This window comes from Balaenoptera borealis (genome assembly GCF_965194805.1).
Source record: "Balaenoptera borealis genome assembly, chromosome: 1".
NCBI lineage: Eukaryota > Metazoa > Chordata > Mammalia > Artiodactyla > Balaenopteridae > Balaenoptera > Balaenoptera borealis.
Window position 1 is genome coordinate 157694622 of NC_138860.1, and position 23410 is coordinate 157718031.

Genomic DNA, 23410 nt, shown 5'->3' on the forward strand with positions numbered 1-23410 from the left:
ATTATCTCACTTAATTTGTTCAATAAAACAAAAAGGTGAGTCAGCTCACTCCCATTTTGCAGACATGAAAACTGAGGCTCAGAAAAGTTTAAATGACCTGCCCCAAAGCAGCTCAGCTAATAAGTGCTTGAGCTGTGACTAAAATCCAATCTGTTGAGCATCAAAGTCAGTGGTTCTTGGCTTAACACCATGTTACTCAGCATCTGTCCTGTTGCAGTTTTGGTTTTGTTTTGTTTTGTTTTAAGACACTTAGTGCTTTATAAATTTATTTATTTAGTATTTATTAAGTACCTACTATGGGAAAGGCATTGTGGATATTTCAAGAAGTGTAAGACAGACATGCTTCCTTCCCCCTCTCTCACTGTGACACTGCAATGGCCTTTTTACAGTGGTCCTCTTTTACTGACACTTACCCTCCTTCAGTCGGTTATTCACATAGCAGCCCGAGTAATCTTTTTAAATGATAAATGACAACACGGTACATCTCCCTGTTTAAACACTCTGCGGCCTCCTGTTGCATCTAGAATAAAATCCAAACTCTCTGTGACCCTAAAGATTCACGGAGGTCTAGCCCCTCTCCATTTCATCTCTTGCTGCATCCCCCCAAGTTCACCCCATCCAAGCCCTCAGACCGTCTCTCTGCTCTTTAAATGTGCCAACACACCCTTCTTCCAACACTTATGTGGTTGTCACCTGCTCATCACTCATATTTCAATTCAGACATCACCTCCAGAGGTATACCAGGCATATTTGACACAGCGTATCATTTTTACATTTTTTATGACATAATCAGTCATAAAGCTATTTTCTTGATTAATTCTTCAGCTTTAACATAAGTGATTAACAATATTAAAGGAATGTTTTATTTTTAGAGATATTCTAGTTTAGTAAACTATTTACTAGGTGAACTAAAATTTGCACAGACCAAACAGAAATGTCCCACCCCTCATTCACAGCTTGTTTCACTGTTCCAAAATTTAAACATAAATAAGAACTCCAAGTAGTCCCAAAGAATGGCAGAATTGAAATAACTCAATTTATGCTTCCTCCTCTTTATAATTAATGTGCTCTCATTGTTCACTTTGAATCTACTGTTCATATGCAGGAATATGCAGTATTACAGGACTTGGGTACTGCATATTCCTGCATATGAATACGGATAGAAACTGTGTCCTAAGTGAGCTCAGTTGCTTCTGAGCTGTTAGGCACTTACACTTGAAGCGAGTCTGCAGATGTCGTGGCCCACAGTGTAACTGGAAGTTCTCCCAATTCTTCCTTACAGAATGCAGTGTTTATTAAAGAATAAATAATAAAAAAAGATGTAAATTTGAAACGTACATATGTATTATTAAAACTCAATAACCACAGCAATTTTTCAGAACTTAGACCAACAAAAGAGATTTTCGGGGAGAAATATATTATAATCAACGTTGTTTAAAACTGTCAGCATGTGATGGTATTTAAAAGCAAGCAAACTTTTAGTTGATTGTTGTTTTAAAATTCCTCTACAGGGTAACATAGCACCCTACTCCCCTCACCTGCACACTTCACTCTCTATCATGATAAAACAAAATAAGTGCTGCAATAAGGGGAAACACCAGATATTATGGGAACAAAAACATGGTTGAAGAAGTAGAAAAAGAACCAAGGGAGTATCATGTCCCAGAAGCCAAGGGAGGGGAATTCCCAGAAGGATGAAGTCATCAGTTGTATCTAGTACTACAGAGGATCCCTCCTCTGAACTGGGTGCCAAGGTCAACTGGGCGCAGGGCCTAGAGATCTCCTTCCACTACATGGAAAGGTAAAACCAAGTCCTCCTTCCTCTGGCTGGCATGTAAACTAATTCAGAGGGAACATTTCTTATACGTGGTCTTAACCATTTCTTACCATCAGTGGCAGAAAGACAGATGTGGACATATATTGAGCCAATGGCAGGTCTGTGTTTTCTAGACCCTAATGCTGCAAAGAACTGCCAATGGCCACCACTAGCCCTCATGGTACATGGAGGAAAGGAACCCCACTTAGAGGATGGCAAGGGATGGAGTCTTCTGGCCTGCTTCTACTTGGCTGCAGTGCCGATGTGAGGGGCAAATCTCATAGAAATGGCCATAAACGGAGCTAGTTAAGTGGGAATCCACATACCCTTCACATCTGCACTCTGTCCACCCCACCCTGCTCATCTGAAGAAAGCAGCAAGCATTTGACCACCTTTAAGTCTCTTCATTTTTGAAACTCCTTCACCATATAGCTCCCGGACCAGTCTGTACTTTTTGGACGTTGAAACTGAAACAACCATCAGTTAAACTTTTTTACAAACTAATTCAGAAAAGAAAATTAATTTAATAAACAACAACAAGAAATCAGACACTTGTCCAGCAATTGTGACTGTACATCTCATCCCACTTGGCCGTTTGAAAGAAATGGAACCAATTAGTAATTAGTTCTAGAACCAGACGAATCATTCAATTTTATCAATTCATCTCTCTAAGATTCAATCTTTAGATGCTAGGCTATGGACCTTTCCCATAAAATAGTCTTCCAAATTGTCTTTTTTAAAATAAATCTTTTAGAATAGTTTTTAGATTTACAGAAAAGTTGCAAAGATAGTACAGAAAGTTCCTATATTCCTCACACTCAGTTTCCCCTATTATTAACATCTTATTTTAGTATGGTACTTCGTCATAACTAACGAGCCAATATTGATACACTATTATTAACCAAAGTCCATACTTTTTATTTGGATTTCTGTAGTTTTTACCTAGCGTCCTTTTTCTGCTCCAGTACTTCCACGTTATCTGTTTTAAATTATAAACCAGATTTTTAAATTATAAAAATAGTACATGTACATGCTAACTATTCAAATCCCACAGAAGAGCGTAAAATAAAAAGTACTACTCCTGGACTTCCCTAGTGGCGCAGTGGTTGAGAATCTGCCTGCCAATGCAGGGGACACGGGTTCGAGCCCTGGTCTGGGAAGATCCCACATGCCGCGGAGCGACTAGGCCCATGAGCCACAATTACTGAGCCTGCGCGTCTGGAGCCTGTGCTCCGCAACAAGAGAGGCCGTGATAGTGAGAGGCCCGTGCACCACGATGAAGAGTGGCCCCTGCTTGCCGCAACTAGAGAAAGCCCTCGCACAGAAACGAAGACCCAACACGGCCATAAATAAATAAGTAAATAAATAAATAAACTCAAAGTTTAAAAAAAAAAAGGTACTACTCCTACTTTCCATCTCGGTCATACTCCTCAAAGGAAACTACTGTCAACAATTAATTTTGCACCCTTTCAAAAGTTCTGCATGCAAATATCAATATAAAGATATATACGTATCTTCTTCTCTATACAAAGGGGTCATATACTTCTCTGTACCTTGTTTTACATATAAGCACATATGGCTCTAACTCATTTTTAAAAACCACTACCTAATATTCTCTTATACAGATGTATCATAATTTATTTTACCAATTCCCTATCAATCTACATTTAGGTTGCTTCTGTTTTTTCAAATTACAAACAATCCTATAAAGTACATACATCTTTAGGTACTCGACCAAATATATGTAGGATAATTTCTTATTGTTGAATCTCATCAAAGGATATTTGCATTTAAAACTTTCATAGGCAAATAGTGCTAACCTGCCCTCCAAAGAGACTGTACCACTTTACGCTCCCACCAATGATGTGTACAGGACCCTGTCTCCCCATACCTTCACCAACAATGGCTGTGTTATCAAACAAAATATGTGTAATTCCTTGAAATGCTTCAAAATTTCCATCGTCTTCCTGCCTCCATCTTCAAGTTTTCTTTCCTTCTTTTTAGCTTTCTGATCACTTCTGGTTTTCTTCCTGCCTCCTCTGTGAAGTCTGTCCTGTACTTTTTCTACACTTACACTCGTGATTCCCTTCCCTCAATTCTCCGACAGCCCCATTTTTCCTGCTCACAAAGTTCCCTTAAAGTTTCTCTGCAGCTGACCGTGATTCAGTAAAAAACAGACACTCTTCTGCTCTCCAACCTGCTGGCCCTCCTGAAGCAAGAAAGAATGTTAATAGGGAAACCCGAAAATCTTTAATCTGGGTCCAAATAGCAGAAGGAAGAAATTCATCTTGGCATAACTCTGAGGAAAAACATCAAGAAGAATTCTGCATTGTTTCCTTGTTAGAACTGAATCTGTTATTTTTTCCTACATTCCACACCTGGATTTCCTGCCTTTGAATCAATAGTTCTTAATTTTTATTCATTACTGTTTTTTGTGTGTGTGGCTATAATGGGAGTGGAGGCAAAAGTTAAGGTGGAAGGAAAGAAAGGAAAAAAATCCCAAAGTGGTTGATTGAAGAGCAGGAACAAATGGGCAGGAAGGATAGTGGGGAGAGGGCAAAGCACAGCTCAGGGAAAAAGGCCAACTTCTTAAGTCTGCTAAGAAATGTTCTTTACTTTAGCTCCATTACCACTCCCTTCATTCCTGAGCTCTGAAAACAGAATCACAGGGCAGGAATGGCTTGGAGGGAGGGGCAGAGTGGAAGGGGGACTGAGAGCATTCTATGCCTCTAACTGCACCCCACCCCCACTGCCCCCAACTTCTTATCCAGCGAAGCTCTATGCACCATCAAGAATCAGCTTAATAGAATAAACCACTTAGGGCTGAGGCTCAGAGAAAGTCAAAGAGCCCACAATCTCCTTGCCTATTAAGCTTCTTAGAAGTTAGAATGCTGCTAAAGAAAGTGATATTGTGGCCATGCTACTTAGAAAGAACACAAGGATGCTAAGTTGGGAAGAGGGAGGCCAGTTTGGGGGTTTATGAGCATCAATCGATCGTTAACTACAGATGATGGGGCAGGGGGTGGATACAGGAGTGGGAGCAAAAGTGGCCAGCCATGAGAACAAGTGTTCTAGGAAGTCTTCAAGTTGAGATTGAGGAGAAGGGTTTTTTTGTTTTTTTGTTTTAAATTAATTAATTATTTATTTTTGGCTGTGTTGGGTCTTCGTTTCTGTGCGAGGGCATTCTCTAGTTGCGGCGAGCAGGGGCCACTCTTCAACGCGGTGCACGGGCCTCTCACTATCGCAGTCTCTCTTGTTGCGGAGCACAGGCTCCAGATGCACAGGCTCAGTAGTTGTGGCTCACAGGCCCAGTTGCTCCGCGGCATGTGGGATCTTCCCGGACCAGGGCTCGAACCCGTGTCCCCTGCATTGGCAGGCGGATTCTCAACCACTGCGCCACCAGGGAAGCCCGAGGAGAAGGGTTTTTGTAGAATGTAAGAATGGGATGAGAATCTAGATAGTGAAAAAGGAATTTTTTTCCCTTAGGATAAAGGGGAAAACACAGTCTTAAGCTTCAGGTAAGTAATTAAATAATAAGAAAAATAAAGCAACCTGCAATAGTTCCTTCCTAGCTCAAATTTCCCAATGATTCTAGGCATTCTGCCACTCCCTCATCCTCTCCCCAATACAGCTGGCCCACAGACTTTGCTATTTGAGTGGCTGGCAGGGCAGAGGCCAACAACAAGACTTAACCAAGCCCTTTATCCCAAAAGAAAGTCCTGATGGTTCACTGTCCTTTCCAGGGTAAGAGTTCTAGTTATTTCCACCCTATGCCTTTGAGGGCAGTTAAAAAGGGGGGTCACCAGGTGAGTTCTAGTCCTTCGTGCCCCAGCCCCATTTAACTGGAGCCAAGAAGGAAGGACAACATTGTGGGTACCAGCTCCTTAATGTCAATCGGGAATTCTTTTGGCTATAGAAAGACCTGTCACAAACTGTACAAACCCATAAGAGATCAGGGCTCACCAGAGTTCACTGTCCCTGTAATGTTATCAAGAGTAGAGGTTGGGGGTCACGGGAAGATCCTGGTTCAAGAGACTTCAGATCTGTGCCCAAGCCCCTGTAATAGTGATTCTAGCTAACTCATATTAAAGGCTTACTTTGTGCCCGGGCCTGTTCTTAGAACTTGATTTGCATTTTATATGAACACATTTAATCCTTGTAACAACCCTAGGGGATTGATACTAGTGCTAATTCTACTTTATCCTGAGGAAACTGAGGCACAGAAAGATGAGATGAAGCTGTCCTGTCTCAGAGTTAGGTCTTCTGAATTGTGGTATCTGTAAAGTGCGAAGTATCCCAAAGGCAGGCACTGCACCGTGAGAAGCACTAGGACTTAGCAGACGCTAAAGCATCTTTCCCCTTCCATCAAGGGGTACATTTGACAAACTGTTTTTTGTTTTGTTTTGTTTTGTTTTAGACCATAACTAGTACGTTCCAGGCAACACTCTAGGTACTGAGAACAGAGATGAACAAGACACAGATCTCACCTCACAGAACTCACAGTGGAGACAGGGTGACAAAGGCTCGTGAGCGGCCAACAGATTGTGCCTAACAGCTGCTCACTACAGAAGACTTCACATAAGGACGCAGCCTGACATACATACGTGTGGTACTGAGAACTGTGTCCAGCACAGATGAGCAGATACAAGGATTATTCTTATTCTTATTTCCTCATGAATCTGACCCACAGGCCTCCCTCTCCTGGGGTTTTCCTCCTTCCCATTGACTCTGGAGCCAGACTGCCTGGATTTGAATCTCATCTCTGCTATTTCCTGCTGTTGTGACAATGAGTACAGTGTGTTGCTAAAACGCTCTGGGCCTCAGTTTCCTCATCTGTAAAATGGAAATGACAATACCTATCTCATAGGAATGTTATGAGGATTAAATAAATGATTGCCTGTAAAGCACTCAGAATTGGGTCTGACACCTAGAAAGTGCTCCAAAGGTGTTACTATTCTTATTAGGAGCGGCCTCTGTGCCTGTCTTTGCCCACAGTCATTTCACTCGCAATAAAAAGACTGAATTTAAATGCATCTGGTGTGGTTAGTTTAAGGAGGATAGGAAGTCTCTGGGACTAAATAGGAGGAGAACAGTTCCCTTGGGAAGTTGGAGGAATAACCCTGGAACTTGTTAATTAAGATCTTGTTAATGAATCTGCTTGTTAATGGTCTATTAAATAATCACACAGTGAAGTTTACCGCACAAGTAAAGCCTTTTTCAAATGCTTGCTCTTTCCAATTCTCCTGGCCCAGCTCTGACTTCTAAAGCTCTCCCCTAAGGGAAGGCCCTTCCAAATCCTTCCAAATCTGACAAGGGCCTCTTCATCTTGTCCTACTCGCCTGTAGAGCATGGCTATTCTCGCAGCCTAGGAAAGGTCTCCAGGGCAGAAAGCCCTCTTCACCTTGATTCTGCCTATCATTCCTTAGGCCAAAGCATTATGCCTCTGAGCCAAAACATTTCCCTCCTCGAAGTAGGATTAGAGTCACTGGCCCTGGAAACCGAAAAATAAAGATGCTCTGAACTTTGCTGAGAAGAAAGGCAGAGCGTACATTCCTTTCAGTGGGAATCTGGCAAGATAAAATTTCAGCTGAGATGTCACAGATCTTTTATAGAAAGGGGCCTGCCAACCTACGTTCACAAAAAGTCTACACAACTTTTGTCCCAAACTGCCTAGGAAAATAAACAGCTGCAGCCAGTGTCAGGGAATGCAGCCTCTCTTCTGGAGCCAACTTCAAGGATGAAACAGCATGTAAGAGGGCTCCCTCTAGGTTGAACACTCAGGTATTTCATAAACTACTTTAGTCTCCTAAGACCATTTTACTCTTTAGACGGATGTTCTTGAAAGGGGATGGATATATATATATATATATATATATATATATTATATATATATATATAATATATATATACATATATATATATATATATATATATATATATATATATATAAAATATATATTGTGTGGCCTTTATATGGTTACTTTTAGATAACCAAAACACATCTGTATTATCTTTTCTGATTCAAGAACCCTATAAGGTAAGGCAAAGATTATCTGCCACTTCCCGTTTTATACATGAGGAGTTGGGGCTCAGAGAAACAAAGCAACTTGCCCAAAGTTACACAACTAGCAAATAACAAGTCAGAGCTTCTGGCTCGATGCTCCTGCCCCATCGCTGAGCTGTACCCAACGCCTCTATTCCTTGTCATCACTTCCCACTTGTAAATGTGCCACGAGGTGCCCAGCCCTTGGTGGATCCTGTGTGGTCCTTCAGACTAGGTCACAGTGGGTAGGGCCAGCTGGCAACGCTCAGCATAACCTGGCCCAGGAAACAGTGGTCCTGGGTTCCCTTACTCTCCCAACAAATGTTTATTGAACCAGGCGCTACACGAGGAGAAATACTGCATAGAGTCACACAGGGGACAGACATGGGCCCTTGGAGGTGGGACAATTAAGCAAATAATTACAGTACAAAGTGATGAGTGTTTAAGAAGGGGCAAGTACGCTGGGAAAAGAACACCAGCCCAAGTCCATTAGCAAGGTTGCCAAGAGCAACCACTAGCGTACAGGTGTCTGCAGCCACCCGAACCTTGAACCAGGCCCCTATTCGCGGCTCTTTTAACCTCCTGCCCACTGGCAGCTGCCCCCAGAAGGGTTAAAGCTTGAAGCAGAGAGCCAGCCTGCAGGTGCTGGTGACCGATTCTGACACTGTGAGATTCCTCTAACCCTTCTTTCTTTCCAAATGAGCATTTCAGCAACAGAAGCTTCAGGGGGAAGAGGAGAGAGGAGGCTGGCAAAAAATACTCTCCAGCCCCTTCTCGGCAGTATAACAGCAGTGAGAAGACAAGCTGGCTGGAGCCCAAGGAGCACCAAAGCGCTCACTGGCCTCCCTCACATCTGGCTAAGCACCATGAACCCGTCCGCTGGGCCACCTCAATTACAATGCTACACCAAGAAAGGGGAGGTCTTCGCCAATACAGTCAGCTGATCGGCAATAAGGGAGGGAGGGGGAAACAACACGAGGAGGCGTGAAGGCAAAGCGGGAAAGGAGAGGCAGCTGGCCAGATCCCACCCACGACAGGAGACTGGAGAAGGTACTGCCGTGCGCAAGCCCTGAGTCTTCACCCTTACCAGCCCCGGTCTCCTCAGTGGAATCCCAGCCTCTCCCTCTCCACTGCCTGGTCCTGACTCCCCTTCCTCCAAAGCCATACTCCTCTGCCAGAGCTTCCCTCTGAGACTCTCACCCTAGAGGAGGGAGTCATAAACTTTAAGGAGAACCACCTGCTTGCTCAATATGCAGATTTCCAGGCCACATTCCCTGTGATTCTGATTAGGACGTCTGGTGTGGGCCCTGGGAATATGCATTATAAGTAACATTCTCCCCCATCCCCAACCCAGCCCCTCCGCCACCACAACCACAAGTGATCAGGATGCTGGTGGTCCTTAGATCACATTTTGAGAAACCAGCCTTGGGGATTACTCCCTCTCCTGAAATCCCAGAGTCCTATCTTTCTGTTATCTTACATTATTGTTTCTTTTTCACATGTACATCCTAACTACTCACCTTAACCATAAGGCCCTCAAGAAGAGGAAGTATCATCTCCTAACTCTTTGACTCCCCCGCAAACAGCGCAGAGCCCAGGGCTCTACACACAGGAGCTCAGGAAATGCTGTGCATGTAGAGCTACGACAATGGCGATAAGAGGCCAGGGGAAGGAAAACCACAGCAGAGACGGCGGAGTCCCGAGGCCCCGGCTGGAAGGAACTGTTTTTAGGATGCCTACATGAGCCAGGCTGGGACAACAGTTGGCTTCGCCTTCTTTTTTTCCTTCTTCGGTAGTCTTGGCACTACTCTTCTAACCTCCCTCGTGCAAGTCAAGTCTGTGCAATGCACCTCCCATAGGAAACTTTGCCAAGAAATCCTGCCAAGAATCCTCGGTGAGATGTGGCTTAGTTTAATGGCCAGGAAGTACTCTAGATCCTGAGATCCATCAGGTCTCCATGCAGGGCAAAGTACATAGCTGAGCATGAACTTTAGTATAAAGCTTAGGGCACTTAATTTATCCCACTAAACATCAGCAGGGTCATGGTCCTCCTGCATTCAGCAAATATTTCCTGAGTGTCTACTCCATCCCAAGCATGGTTCTGTGTGCTCATGGGTCTTAAGATATCATATGTCATCAGAAAGTATTTTATAGTGACTGATCTTTAGAAAGTTACTTTAAAAGCAAGACCCTACATGATGCTGGGCCTCAGAACCATATAAGCACCAAATGGACATTCTCAAGAATGCCTGGCTATAGGATGAAATATAATGGAGACCCAAGGTCAGGTCTGAGGCCCTGGTAGAGAGAAATTCTATTCTTACTCACCATCATGAGCAATCCTTGGAAGCTCCGGAGTTCTTTTTTCCACATTCAGATGCAATACTTGGTCCAGAAAAGCAAACTGCCACACCTAGCCTCTTTGAATAAGTAACTCCTTGATTTTCAGATATCAGCTTAAAGGTCACTCCCTCCAGAAAGCTATCCCTGACTCACAGACAAGATAGGTGCTCCTGCTTCTAACCCCATGGTGTTTTATATTTCCCCTATTAGAGTACTTTTCACAACATCCTGCAACTGCTTGTTAAGCTTTCAGCTCCAGTAAGGCAGCAACTCTAATCTGTCTTGCTCATCATCGTATCCCCAGCACCCAGCACAGTGTCTGGAAGGACACAAGTACTTAGGAAATACTGGTTGAATGATTAAATGAATTGATGAGTGTATCATACTTTCTATCAGGTTGGAAACTGAACCATGCCTCCTGTACTCTGCTGCAGTTTTACCCACAACGCCACCAAAAAACACCCAAGATGAAGCAGCACCATTCCTTCTGCAGTATCAGTATTTTATAGATGTAGATCGGAGGCTCACAGGATCACCCCAGTACAGATTCCAGGAGGCACTTGCCATGATCTGAGATGGACACAACACTCCAAAGTCAATGTAATGTCACCAAGAGCCTGAGAGTTATACCAGCCAGAAGCCACAATGCCAGCCATCACAGACTGGATGGTAAGATCTCGAAATTTCAAGTCATTCAACTTCCAGAGACCCAGCTTTTTCATGAAGAAGATATTAGGTCCTTCAGCAGCAGGTACTCTCTTTGAATAAAGAAACAACCACAATAAAAAGCTACCCACGCCATGATGGGAAACTGGAAGAGGAGGGCAGCATTTGCAAGGAGGCACCTCAGCAGTTAGGAAAGGGTTAAGAGCACATGTCTGTCTGGGACCTCTTACCCGTAAATCAGCCTTGACTGCTGCTCAGGCTGAATGAAGCCCCACCAGGTTGGCCTGTCAGGAAGGAAGCCCATGCGTCCAGACTTTTGTTGTTCTAAGGATTTTTTTTTTTTTTTTTTTTTTTAATTTTACTGCTCAGGAAGGAAGCTGAAGCCTAGGCCCTAACTGCAGTCCTGCTGATTACTTACCCTCGCATGCGCTGCTGCCTTTACCTCACTATCTACCTCTCAGACCCAACTCTTTCCTTTCCTAGAGTTCCTTCCTATGACTGTGGTATTTGGGCCTAAATCCCAGACTTTCCACCCTTCTTTAAAAACTCAAAATTAAGAATGTTCAGCGTTTCCCTTCCTACATCCCATACGTTTCTGTGTCTGTGTGTGGAAAGGACTGGGGACTGGGAGAGAGAAGTGGGTGCTCTATGATCTACAGAGACATTTTGCCCCCCAGAGCGACTTGAACCCCTTCTCTTAAATGGAGCCATGAAGGAACGGATGGGGATTGAGGTATCAGACAACTGGCCTCCAATGGCTATTTTCTGCTATGTATATATGTGAAGAGAAACCTATATTTAAATAACAGACTCAAATCCAAGGTCCTCAGGCAGAGGGTCAGTCTTTCCCACTCCCATCCTCCTACTCCCCACCTCTCCTACTGATGTGCAGTCATTCTCTGGTGTTCCCAAGCCCCCTGGGGCTTTCTTTCTACAAAGAGAAAAACACTGAGTTTATTTGTGCGCTCAGGGTAATGGACAGCCCTCTTTTACTCCTAGGAGAATGCACACAGACACTATGGAAGAGGCCTATCCCCGCCCAACCCTGCCCTCCCCTTCCCCTGCTAATCTCTCCCCAGCAGCCCCCTGCCCACCCCCACCCCCACCCCAGGCTCAGTCCTGCTGCTGTATTTCTCTCCTGACCTACAAGGCCTCTTCAAGCCCCTTCCTAAGCCTCCCCCAAGCAGAGACAATCCATCATGCTGTGGGACTGTGACACACACAGATGGGGGAAGGTTCACAGATTTCTCTCACATAGGCAAGAGGGGAAAAGTGCCTGTATAACTTAAAATCTGAGGACATACTAGAAACTCTGGGACTCTGAATTCTAATACTAGTCAAATACCATTAAAGCAAATCCTATTATATATGGCCCAAATTTCTAGCACACACAAATTGTAACGGCCCATTTATTTCAAATAATATCTGATAATACAAAATTCCAGAATAAGAAGATATGATGAGATTCAGATTCTCTAACCTGGGCCACTGCCTAGATATCTAATCCTAGTCAAGTCCCTTCCTGACTCAGAGAGTCAGTTTCTTTAACTATAATATTACCTTGCTTCTTAATAAAATGAAGGAAGAAAGAGGTCAGAGGGCCACCAGGGCTAATCGTGGTGGATGGATAATAATGCAGGGAGGTGAAGCAGCTGCTATCACAGAAAAGGGCTCTGAGCCTTTCTCCTTCCCTCTTCCACATCACCATAAAGCATGAGTGCGTGAAAGGATCCTACATACATGCTAGTCAGTAATGACCCTGTGTTTGTCTACATCAGTGCTTCTAACAAGGAAGATTATACCACCAGATTGTCCTTGAAAATAATAATAGTCATTATGTATTGCACACTTAGTATGTGTGAGGAACTGTTCTAAGCATTATCAGTGTGCTTAATCTCATTCAGTCCTTCACAACAACCCTTTTAGGTTGTGTAATTCCCACTTTACAGATGAGAGTACTGAGGCCCAGAGAGGTTAAGCAATTTGCCCAAGGTCACAGAGCAAGTAAGCTAAAGGGTCATGATTTTACTCCAGAGGCTGAACTCATAGCCACTATGTTATATTGCCTCCCCACCTTTGATGTGAAACACCTTCAAGTTGAGGCTCAAAGGGGCAAATACAGTATTTATCCCTCTAACAGGTATTTATTATGCTAGGCCATTCTGACTCAGTGTAGATCAAACTCTGAAAAGCAAGGTCAAGTGAGAGCAATATAGGATCAGCTAGCACCTAAATGGAAATCATATACCTGAATATAAAGCAAAGGTCTCTCCAGGGCTGGCCCTTGCCCCCTCCCTACAGCTTTCTGACTGTCTGCTGCTGTAAGATGGATGCGAAGCCATAAGTCTCAGCCTGCAAATGAATTTCAGTGGAAAAAGACAACCCTCATCTGGTGAGTCACACTAAGGCTTACCGGGCTTGATTTCTCATGAGACTGTACCAAAAGGTTCCTTCTTCACCCATGCAGCTCTAGACTTTCCTAAAGCTCTGTGTCTGCTGAACAGAATGTACTGGATGCAGCACCATGTCTCCCCCCAGAAACACAACTTTCGTTTCCTCTAGGTCATCTTCACTCAGAACACATTCCACAGAGAAAATTGCCAGTCAAATGTCTGAATTGCCAGATGGTTGTATGTGTCTACAAAACTCCCACATCACTTGTCTGGTTCCAGCTGCAACCAGGATCTAGGTAGAAACTTTTTTTCCTAAAATACACACCCAAAGAAGATCTGTTTTTGTAGACTCCATGATAGGAGATGTAATGCTGTGGGAAAACATTTGGGTAGGGGATAGACTCCAACCTTAGGTTTCTAGAGAGTTAGGAGAGAAAAGCAAATTTTAAATTATTTTTTAAGCTATGAAAGTTTTTTAACCAAAATAACACAATAAATCTGTATTTGAGAAAGGTAATTGCACGTCTCTTAAAAAACTCCTTCCTTACCTCCTCATCAAAACTCAAGGTATATAAATTCTTCCTTTCTTTCCTCAAACCACTACACCTTTGGGATAGCACAGTTTTATGGATACTATCCAGTGCAAGGCTGAAGAGTGGCAAATTGATGAAAACTTAAAGTAAAAATTAGATTATAATCACTGCCATCAATTTATTCAATACTCAACAAACACTTATTGAACGCTTTGCTGTGATTGGTACTGATTTAGTGCTAAAAATTTTTTTAACACTGAAACTAAAATGTGACTGAGATAATAGAAAAGTCTGATCCATTGGGTAAGGCTGGAAGGGCATGAATTACTCCTGTTTACTTAGCATCTACCAGATTGACTGATTCATACTACAGCCTCTCATTTCTCCAGGTCTAAACCCATAGCCCCAACTCAGGACCTCTTCCTGGAAAAGGCACAACAGAGTGACTAAGTAGGTGAAAGTTCTTTTGCAGAAAATTCTCCTCCTTGCCCCAAAGAAAGAGATATTTAGAAATTTCCACTCTGTAGCACACACTTTGAGGTTCCAAAGGATAAAAACACCCTCTTTTCAACCACAAATGCCACAACTTAAATGGCATTTTAAAAAAATTTTAAGGCATTTTAGCTGCTATATAGCAATACGTCATCCTTAGGTCTGCAGCTCATCTCTCTCTTCAGGAGGGGTAAAATGGCACTGGGAAATGTTGCCGAACTGTGTGAAGAGAATATTTAAATCCAAAAATTATTGTTATTTTGGTGTTAAAATCGTGTGGGTTTTACAATAAAATGTAACATCACTCCGAATCTCAAGTATTTATAAAGAGTACATTCCAACATGTGTTCTGATATTTTTTGACCAGAGAGATGTGGCTAAAAAGAGTTAAAAATATGAAAATCCATCATAAAAATATAACTCTATTAAGTGTATTGTCACTCCAAATCTGGACTATTTACAAAGACTCTATTTCAAAGTGTGCCAATATTTATTAACCAGATGGGTGTAGTTAATAAGGGTTAAAAATAAGATAAACCAATATAAAAATATAATTCTATTTTTTAGTTTCCTCTTCCCTGCCTAATGAGGAAAAGGGGTGGGGAGGGAAAGCAACTTTTGTTATTTGGATACAATGTGTGTTTTTTGTTTTCAAACAAAAAAGGGCCACCAAATAATCAACCTGGGGCCACTGACCGGAAGGCAGCCCCGGAAAACTTCCCGTGGGAAGAGTTCCAGAAATTGCCCGGACATTAACGAGCCCCGCTGTGCTGGCTGCGAGCCTCAGACGGTCAGAGGTGACCGCGACTCGCCTCGCCCGAATACCAGCCATCCTGCCGATTCACGAACCCCGGGACTTGGGAAACATTTCCCGGACTTGAAAAGCAAGACGGACGGGGAAAACATTTCGAACCTACGTGAGAAACCTCAAAGTCCTCGGATGCCGGTGGCGACGCCAGATCCAGATGCGCGCGTGCACACGTCCATGCCCCCGGCTCGACGCGCCCCGGCGCCCTGCGCGCTCCCTCCTCCCACTCCCGCCTTCCCCCAGCCTCGCCCCCCAAGCTCTCCCTCCCCGCTCAGTGTCCCCTAGCCTCTTCACTCCGCCACCCGCCCATCTGCACCTCCCGCCGGGTCCCCGATCGCCCCGACCTCCGCGTGGGCGCGCCCCCTCCTCGGCCACAACCCCTCCCACCCCCTCACCCCGACCCCATCTCTCTGCGGCTCGGACGACGTACAGGAAACCGGCCCAGGGCTCGGTTCTCAGTGCGACCTGGGGGCGCTGGGCGTGGAGGGCGGGGCGGGGCGGGGGTGGGGGACCAGGCGGCCCTCGGGTCCCGGCCGCGGGCGGCGGCGGCGGCGCGGTGCTCGCCCGGCCCCGGGGTAGCGCCCGGAGTTCTCCCGCAGCCTCCGAGTCCGGCCGAGCGACGGCGAGGTCACCAACATTTCTGAAACCACTTGAACGCCATCTCCGTGGCGGAGGCTGGGGGTCCTTTTCAAGTGAGCCAACGGGACCCACTCTGTGGTCCTTCCTCCCCCCCTCGCCGGCCTCGCGCCTCTCCGCGCCCCCTCCCCCAAACGATCAATTACTAGCCACCCTTCTGCCGGGAGCGGCGAGGGGCTGGCTGGCGGCCGCGAGGAAACAGCAGCCCGGATCACTTCTGCATGACAATTGATGGGAGGGAGGGCGCGAGGCAAGGAGGGAGGACGGCTGTGGTGTCCGTTTTCTCACCATGGTGATTAGGCATTCCGGCCGTGCGAGGAGGCAGCCGCCGACCAGAGCGGCGCGGCGTGGAGCGAAGGCAGGGGAAGAGCGGGAGCGGGAGCGGGAGCGAGCCCAGCCGCCGGGCGGGCCAGCGGCGCGCCGAGCCAAGCCAAGCCAGGCCAGATGGCTCTGCAGCCATCAGGGACTGCTCCCGTCCAGCCCGGCCCCACTTTAGCTGTGCAAACATTTCTTTATCCCGACAAGACAATTAAACCTAGGAGCATGAAAAGGAGTCTCCATGACTGTGTTGGGGGTGAACAACCAGAAACAACCACACACATCACAGGAGTTCTCGCCCCCTCCTCCCTGACCCACCCCAGATGGGGAGGGAAAAGGGACTCCGCGAGAACCCCGGGAGCAGCTGAGCCGACAACCGGGCTAGGTCTGGGCAATCAGTACAGAGGGCACCATCTGACCCATCTTTCTGGTGATTTCTGCACCCTTTCAGGGTGGTCATCTGCTCTAGCTACAATCCAGAAGTTGAGCCTGGTGACCTGAGAACCGCCCCAAACATTCTTCCCAGCAAGACCAATTCTCCTAAAAGCCCAGATCAAGGTCGCTACCCAGAGGTAGTCCTGGGTAGTCCCAGAGCCCTTGGGAAGTAGCGCCCCTAACACCACCCCCACGATGTGGCCAGCCCTGCTCATTCCAGGCTGCCCTGGGCCTATGTGGGCTCAGCTGATTTGATTCCTAGGACATAGGGTCTTCAAGAATACGTGCCTTTGTAAAGACACATCTCAGAGTCAAAATACCATCTCTCCTACTCAGGGCTTTTCAAATTTGAATGACTTCGAATATATCAAAGACGAGAGCAAAGCAGAACATCTGGGAACTACTGTGAGCCACAGGGTTCCCTGCCTACCTGTGAATCTGCCTGACCACAGGGAAGGGCAAAGAAAGAGGGCCACTTGGGGTCAGTGCCCAGTGCCCATCTCTGAGGTGAGCCAGAAGGCAGGGCCCGCCATCACTTCCCAAGGGCAGTTCTGATCCCTCTCAGCCCTCAGGGTGAGCATGCATCCTAGCCAACTCCAACTGCTGTGTCACCCAGACAGGAACTGGGCACAGGAGTGGTCTACAGACAACAATCAGGAAATGCACATGATAAGAGCCAGAGTGCTAAGGGGGTAATAAATGTATAGATTCTAGCACAAGGCAGCAGAGAATACTTATTTTCCCTTTTGTTGTAAAGTTTCCTTAATGAGGAAATGTTTATTTTAAAAGCCCTGGGAAACATATCTGTAGACACTTCACATGTAAGACACACGTGGACTATTCGTAATTGGTCCATAAATTTTCACCTCATTTCCCTGGACAAGGAGCCTTGGAGACGGGTTCAGAGCACGACAATAAACAGGAGTTACCTCAGTCCCCTTCCTGGGGAATCATGCATCCTCCACGAATGGCTTCTCACAAAATACTTCTCCCTTTTTCCAGGGCACATAAGTCAGTCCTGTTGAGTAAAGGCTTCTTTTTTCCATAGAGCCCAACACCTACCTCAGGAATCACCTGTGATGCCAAGTAGATGAACAGGCAAGCAAACTGGAATCATCTACTAGGAGAGACAATACTTTACCCAAATAGCTACATTTCTTTCTACAAAAACGCATATTTAATCACAAAAGAAATCCTGCCTATCAGTACCCAGATTTAAGGAAAGAACACGTGTGCATTACACCATGTCTGCAGGCCCCTCTTTCAAACGCTCTCAGATGTGGACATATCTGCATATGGATGCAGTGTGTGAGCAGGGGGAGGCTGCGAGAGTAAAAACTGTCAGTGTTTCCACTGTAAAACTGATTTTTTTCATTGACTTAAAACTCAGTCATAAAACTTCTACTCTAAGTAAGGGACACACACACACATACTCATCCCACCCCGCAGCAAACCCCTAAAGCTACATGCTTATTTAGGAGTTTTACTGTTGTATTTAATTAAAACATTTCTTACATTTTATGAAAAAAATTTTATTTATATGAAAACTGAAAAATCAGTCAACCATATCAAAGATTAACTCTAAATTTTAAGAATTACAAAACCTAAAATATACACGGTTAATTTCTGGCAATCTGGGCAAAAGCCTCTGTATCCTATCACTTTGCTCTTTTGAACACTTTCTATCCTCTCTCTTCTTGCCTCCCCACCCCCTCACTGCCCCATCTGCCCCTCAAGCTCTCCCCTTGGAAGCAGTCTTGTATACTGTCACTCGTTTATCTGAGAAATATTACTTATTTCAAAACGGTTCTGTAGGGAGGACCTGAAAGGCATCTAGTGGGAATAATCAGGCCTTCTAACGGCCCTTAAATATGTATTTACATAAAACAGACCATAAATATTCCGACACACGTCGGCATATGACAGGAGCCAAGAAAGCTGCAGCAGACTTTGTCATGGTGCCTCTTCGACCCTTCCTTACAGAAAAATGTTTCCCCAGCCTTCCAAAAACTCAAAATGAAAAGCACCAAATGCTTCCCAGTACAACCCTGTGAAGGCTGCTACCCCACCCAAGGGAAGGAAAGGAGAAAGGAGCACAAATCCAGGGTTATCACAGGGTAACATTCTCCTATTCACTTCGTACCTTTATTTCTCATTTAAGATCAGTCACAAATGCAACTCTAGATAATAATGTGAGCGGACAGTCTACACTCACAGACACGCCTACAGGTCTAACGTTTGTGTAAGGGAAAAAAGAGAACACAAAATACTCATTAAAGCATATTTTAAACAAATAAAAGGGGAAAGGGCTCCAATTTATACAACACTACATTTTGAAATAAAGAAGTTTCCCCACCCTTCTGATCAGAATCTCATTAATTTCAAGGTCAGAACTCCATTTCACTTTGGGAGACAGACTCATTTAATTTTTCTCCACCCAGGCGTATTCCTGTGTGAGGGATCCATCTCCATGGGGGATGGCACCCCTACACAATGCAAACCAGGCAAACAGAAGAGTTATGGCTTTGACACTCAGAGGGGAATGGATATCCACATCTATGAGTGCTGACCTGACTAACAAGCTTCTTCCTGCTCTGGGGGTCTGAGACAGGTTTGGGCTAAAAAATGGAAAATTGGAGACAAGCTGGATTTGTTAGGAGAGAAGAAAGGAATCTTGATCTCCAGGTGTTACTCCGTGGCATGTTAGTTTTAAGAGGATTTCATTTTCAACTTGTGTTTGGAGAAAAAAGGAGCAGAATCTGTCACACCCGAACCCAGGACAGTTTTGGCCAGAGGTCAGGTTAGAGCTTGCCTTGATCACTTGCACTTCGACAAATGAAAACTAAACTACACTAAACTAAAACAGACCGACACAACGCCAATCCGTGTTCAGCAAGTATATTCCCAAAGCAGGATCAGCACACACACACACATACACACACTCACACATCAGCTGTACAGAAAGGGAAAAGGTGGAATAGGAGCTAAAGCAAAAGAGAGAGAGAGAGAGAGAGAGAGAGAGAGAGAGAGAGAGAACGTGGGCAGTTGTGCTGTCAGATAGCAGCCTTCTCCCTTAAGTGGAGAGGTCTTGGGCTTACAGACGCTGACATAAAAGACACACTCGCAACATATTTCAAAACCAAAGAGCGATGGATTTACAAGGCAGGTTGATTTTATGATGACTTTTATTGAAAAGGTACGCTGGGTTTAGGCAGATGCCTTTTAGCGCAGGAAAGTTAACACAGTGCCTAATTCAAGGAGACAGCCTGAGGAAGCAGTGCCGACAGGGGAGAGAGCTGCAACGTCTCTATTACTCTCCTCGGCATCATAAAGAGAAGAGGAAAAAAATGACATTCGTGGTGGTGGTTATAGAGAGGACGGGAGCACAAAAAATAGAGAAGAGGGGAAAGCAAACCTCAGATGTAGTTTTCTTAAGAAAATAAAATGAAGCAAATCTTAGAACAAAGGATCGGGTGGAAAAACACCCTCAGTTCATAAATTCTCACCAGGCTTGAAGAAAACTGCTCTGTGGGGTCTACCCATAGTCCAGAAGCTTCAAAACACAATTATTTTCTGATTATATTAGAGGCGAAGATGGCAGGGTTCAACACTCCTACTCTACAAGTTCCAAGTAAAGGTTTAGCCCCAACTATTAGTGAGTGTAGCCGGAGCCCAGCAAGGCACTTGGAGAACATGACAGAGCTGTTCTCTAAGCAGAAATTAATAATAGTTGTGAGCATCAAATATAGAGCAGCCACACAGGCCAGCTGGGTCTAGTCCTAAAAGGGAGCCCCAGGATAAGCACCCAGAAAACCTGTTAAATCCCAAGACAAGTCGGCTTTCTAGCCTTGCCATTGCAAGGAAAACACAGCTGTTTGAAATGCTTTATGGTGATTGACGACACCTTTGTCCTTCTCTGAAAAATAGCCTGATTTGGAGTAGGGCTGAGAGTTGTGAAAAATAAAATCACGTGGAGTCTGCTGGATGTGATACAATGGAAAAACTAAAAAAATAATACCGACATCAGAGAAACATAATGAGAATAGCAAGGAGAGGAGGGATGGACGGTTTCTTCGAGCCCCCCAAATTCCCTAGGAACCTACGCTTACTAATGAAATGACATTCACTCCGGTCCATATACAGCACCCCCTCCACTCCAGAGTCCCCAGAGAATAAGCCAATCGTGCCCTGTAGGGAAAGGCAGTGCAGGCCAATGTGCCTCTGGCTACCTTCAGAAAAACATTTCCTACAAGAACTATCAATGCTCATTGACAAGAGACAAGTAAATGTCAGCACTCCACAGCTATTGAATGGGAGGGAGTCGGCCCTTCCCATTACTAGGAGCATGAAAAATGCCACCGACCTGTTGAATCCTATTGTAAGGCAGGGCTTACTGGGGTTAGGGGAGGGCTGCACCAAAGTACTTACATCTGTCATTCCGATCCTCTGGGCTAGATGAGGCTTCCCGATCCGAAATGAGGCCAGAGACAGCAAAAATCTTCTTCCCAGTGTCGTCAACCTTAAGTGAACCGGGGGAGCTAGATGGCAGCTGTGTCCCAAAGTCATATTCCTTGCCATCTGCATCTGAGAAGCGCAAGTGGGGAGACTCTGTGTCATGGCAGTTTTTAAGTCGCTTGGCCGGCGTAAAGGCTGACTGATAACTCTCCCGGTCCTCAGTGGAAGCAAAGGGACGGAAGGCCCCCACTCCACTATGATTCAGCATACTGATTGGGGTGCAATCTAGATTTGGGGGCGCGAACTGCGGGTGGAGGTGTAGTAAAGAAGGGGGAAAATCACGATTGGCAAAAGTGCCCGGCACCCCACCTTGCCGATGGTACATAGAGGCAAAGGTGTAGGAACCATTGGTGAATGGAATATGCACGTCCTTGTCTACCGAGACAGGTACACCGAAGGGTCGTGGCTGCTGACAAGGGATGGAAGCATCACGGCTAGCCTCAGCCGTGGACGCCAGGACCATCAGTGCTGGGGATGCCAGCGGGTTGGGGAGGTAGGATGAGTTCTCCATCTTGAAGGCTGCCCGGTGTAAGTCCATCGGAGTCTCTTTCTATGGCCGACGTCACACAAGAAGCAGTCTTCCCTGGGAGGGAGTGGCACCTGGGATCAGGGCAGGGAATATTACTGGGGAATCATCCCCTTCTAAGACCTGCGGAAACAGCAAAGAGAAAGAAAGAGGGGGGAGGAAGGTCAGGGGGAGGAAAGAAAAGGGAAACCCCAAGTGATGGAAACACCATCCTTCTGGCGTACAGATGCTCGGGCAAGAGACACCACAGGCTTTAGGAGCCAGTGGGCAGTAGCATCAGACCATTTTCATTCAGGAAAATCAATAGACAACTTACTGTGATGTACGCGTAGCTGACTTTGGTCCCTACACGTTCCGGGTGAAATGCGCCTGAGCCCAGCAAAGGAAAAAAAATCATAAAACCTCCAAATACAATATTCCCTGAGCAAATGAGCTTTGGAAGGCCAAGTCACCCAGTAGATTAGGTGGGGTCTATATTTTAAAGGGCCTGCACCTGCATACACTGCTCATGGCAGGCCTGGTGTTCAGAGACCAGGTTCTACCCATATGACCCCCCGCATCCGCATCCTCTCTTCGTCTTCCCTAACAATGCCCTGAGACTGAAAAATCCCTAAGTCAAGCACATCTAGATCATGAACACCTCCACGTGTTAGTTGGTACAAATTGTACATGTGGATAAATCACACACATTGGCACATACATAAACACACATCTTCATGTATCATCTAAGACTGTTTCCAGAAAGAAGTACTATGTGAAGAAACAACAGCAGCATTATTTTTGATCCACACCCCTCCCTAATCATATAGGCTTTCTCTTTTCTGAGAAGGAACAAAACCTTCATCAATAAAGTGCCTGGCGTCTCTGGCAATATTTAAAAACATAACGGGTGCCTTTGGCATATGTTCTCTGGAAGCGTCTGTCTTCCAGGGGCAGCAAAGAACTGATTGGTAATTTTAGTTACTAATGCACTCACTCTTAAGTAGATTTGTAAACTGCCTTGAATTTGCCATTGACATTTAGAGCAAAATGTTAACAACATTTCTGACTTACTTTCCTCTGCTTATTGGCCCAGTCAGAGTTGATGTCCGCTAAAGACCCCTGGAACAAATTGTAGTTCAGAAAGACTTCTTTCAATTTCCCTTCTAAATTTAGGTTGTACATTTTCATAGCCACTGATTCTGTTTCAAAATTTATTTTGAGTAGGGGGTGGGAGAAGGGCTGTATATGAAAGTCAGGATAACATAAGATGAATACTAGGACTTATTAGCTTAAAAAATGTACACTAAATAAAAACTTAATGAAACTCAAAGTGTAACCAAAAAGCACCATCTGCTACAAATCGTAACCTCTAAATTGAGAGTCATGTCTCAAATAAAATTTACCCCCTCCCTTAAAAAAAAAAACCCCACCTAGATAAAGGAGTATCTCTGATATTCCCTCAAACAGAGAGACCTCAGTTAAGCAGTAGATGAATCCGCCCAGCTTAATGCAGTGCATAGAGAGTATTTCCTTCTCTCATCCTGTAGCAGACATGTCAATGACTGTTATTAATTGGGAAGATGAGTGCACACCATCAGACTGCTTCCTCATTTGGCATCTTTCCTTATAGACATCATTGCTAAATTACCAGATTATGTATCTCACATTAACGGATTTTTCTCTCTCCCAAATTTTAAATAACTTTCCTGTCAAGTTATAGCAGTGCAGGGAATGATCTGCCAAGGACAGCCAGTTAGCCTGACAAGTCTGGGAATCCTGTTCTTGGCTGTTTTCAAGTCAGATTAATGGTCATACAACATGGATGCTCCGAAAGTGGGTCCAGGGCTGTTCCAAGGGTTCTAAGCAGCTCCTCACAACAGAAATAACAAACTACTTGTCTGTCA

At 45.0% G+C, this 23410-nt stretch overlaps 1 protein-coding gene across 3 annotated transcripts in view; it reads right to left on the reverse strand.

The window, feature by feature from the left end:
* The window catches only part of RNF220 (ring finger protein 220), a 216777-nt gene extending 195139 nt beyond the window's left edge, over positions 1–21638 (reverse strand). For 2 of the 3 annotated variants that reach the window (XM_082364770.1, XM_082364769.1), the window contains exon 1: positions 20912–21551. In XM_082364770.1, the coding sequence (XP_082220896.1) occupies positions 20912–21536 (625 nt within the window). In that variant the 5' untranslated portion in view covers positions 21537–21551. Of the gene's footprint in view, positions 1–20911 lie in introns of all 3 variants that reach the window. The other variant, XM_082364771.1, reaches the window with a different exon arrangement.
* Positions 21639–23410: the final 1772 nt, after the last annotated feature.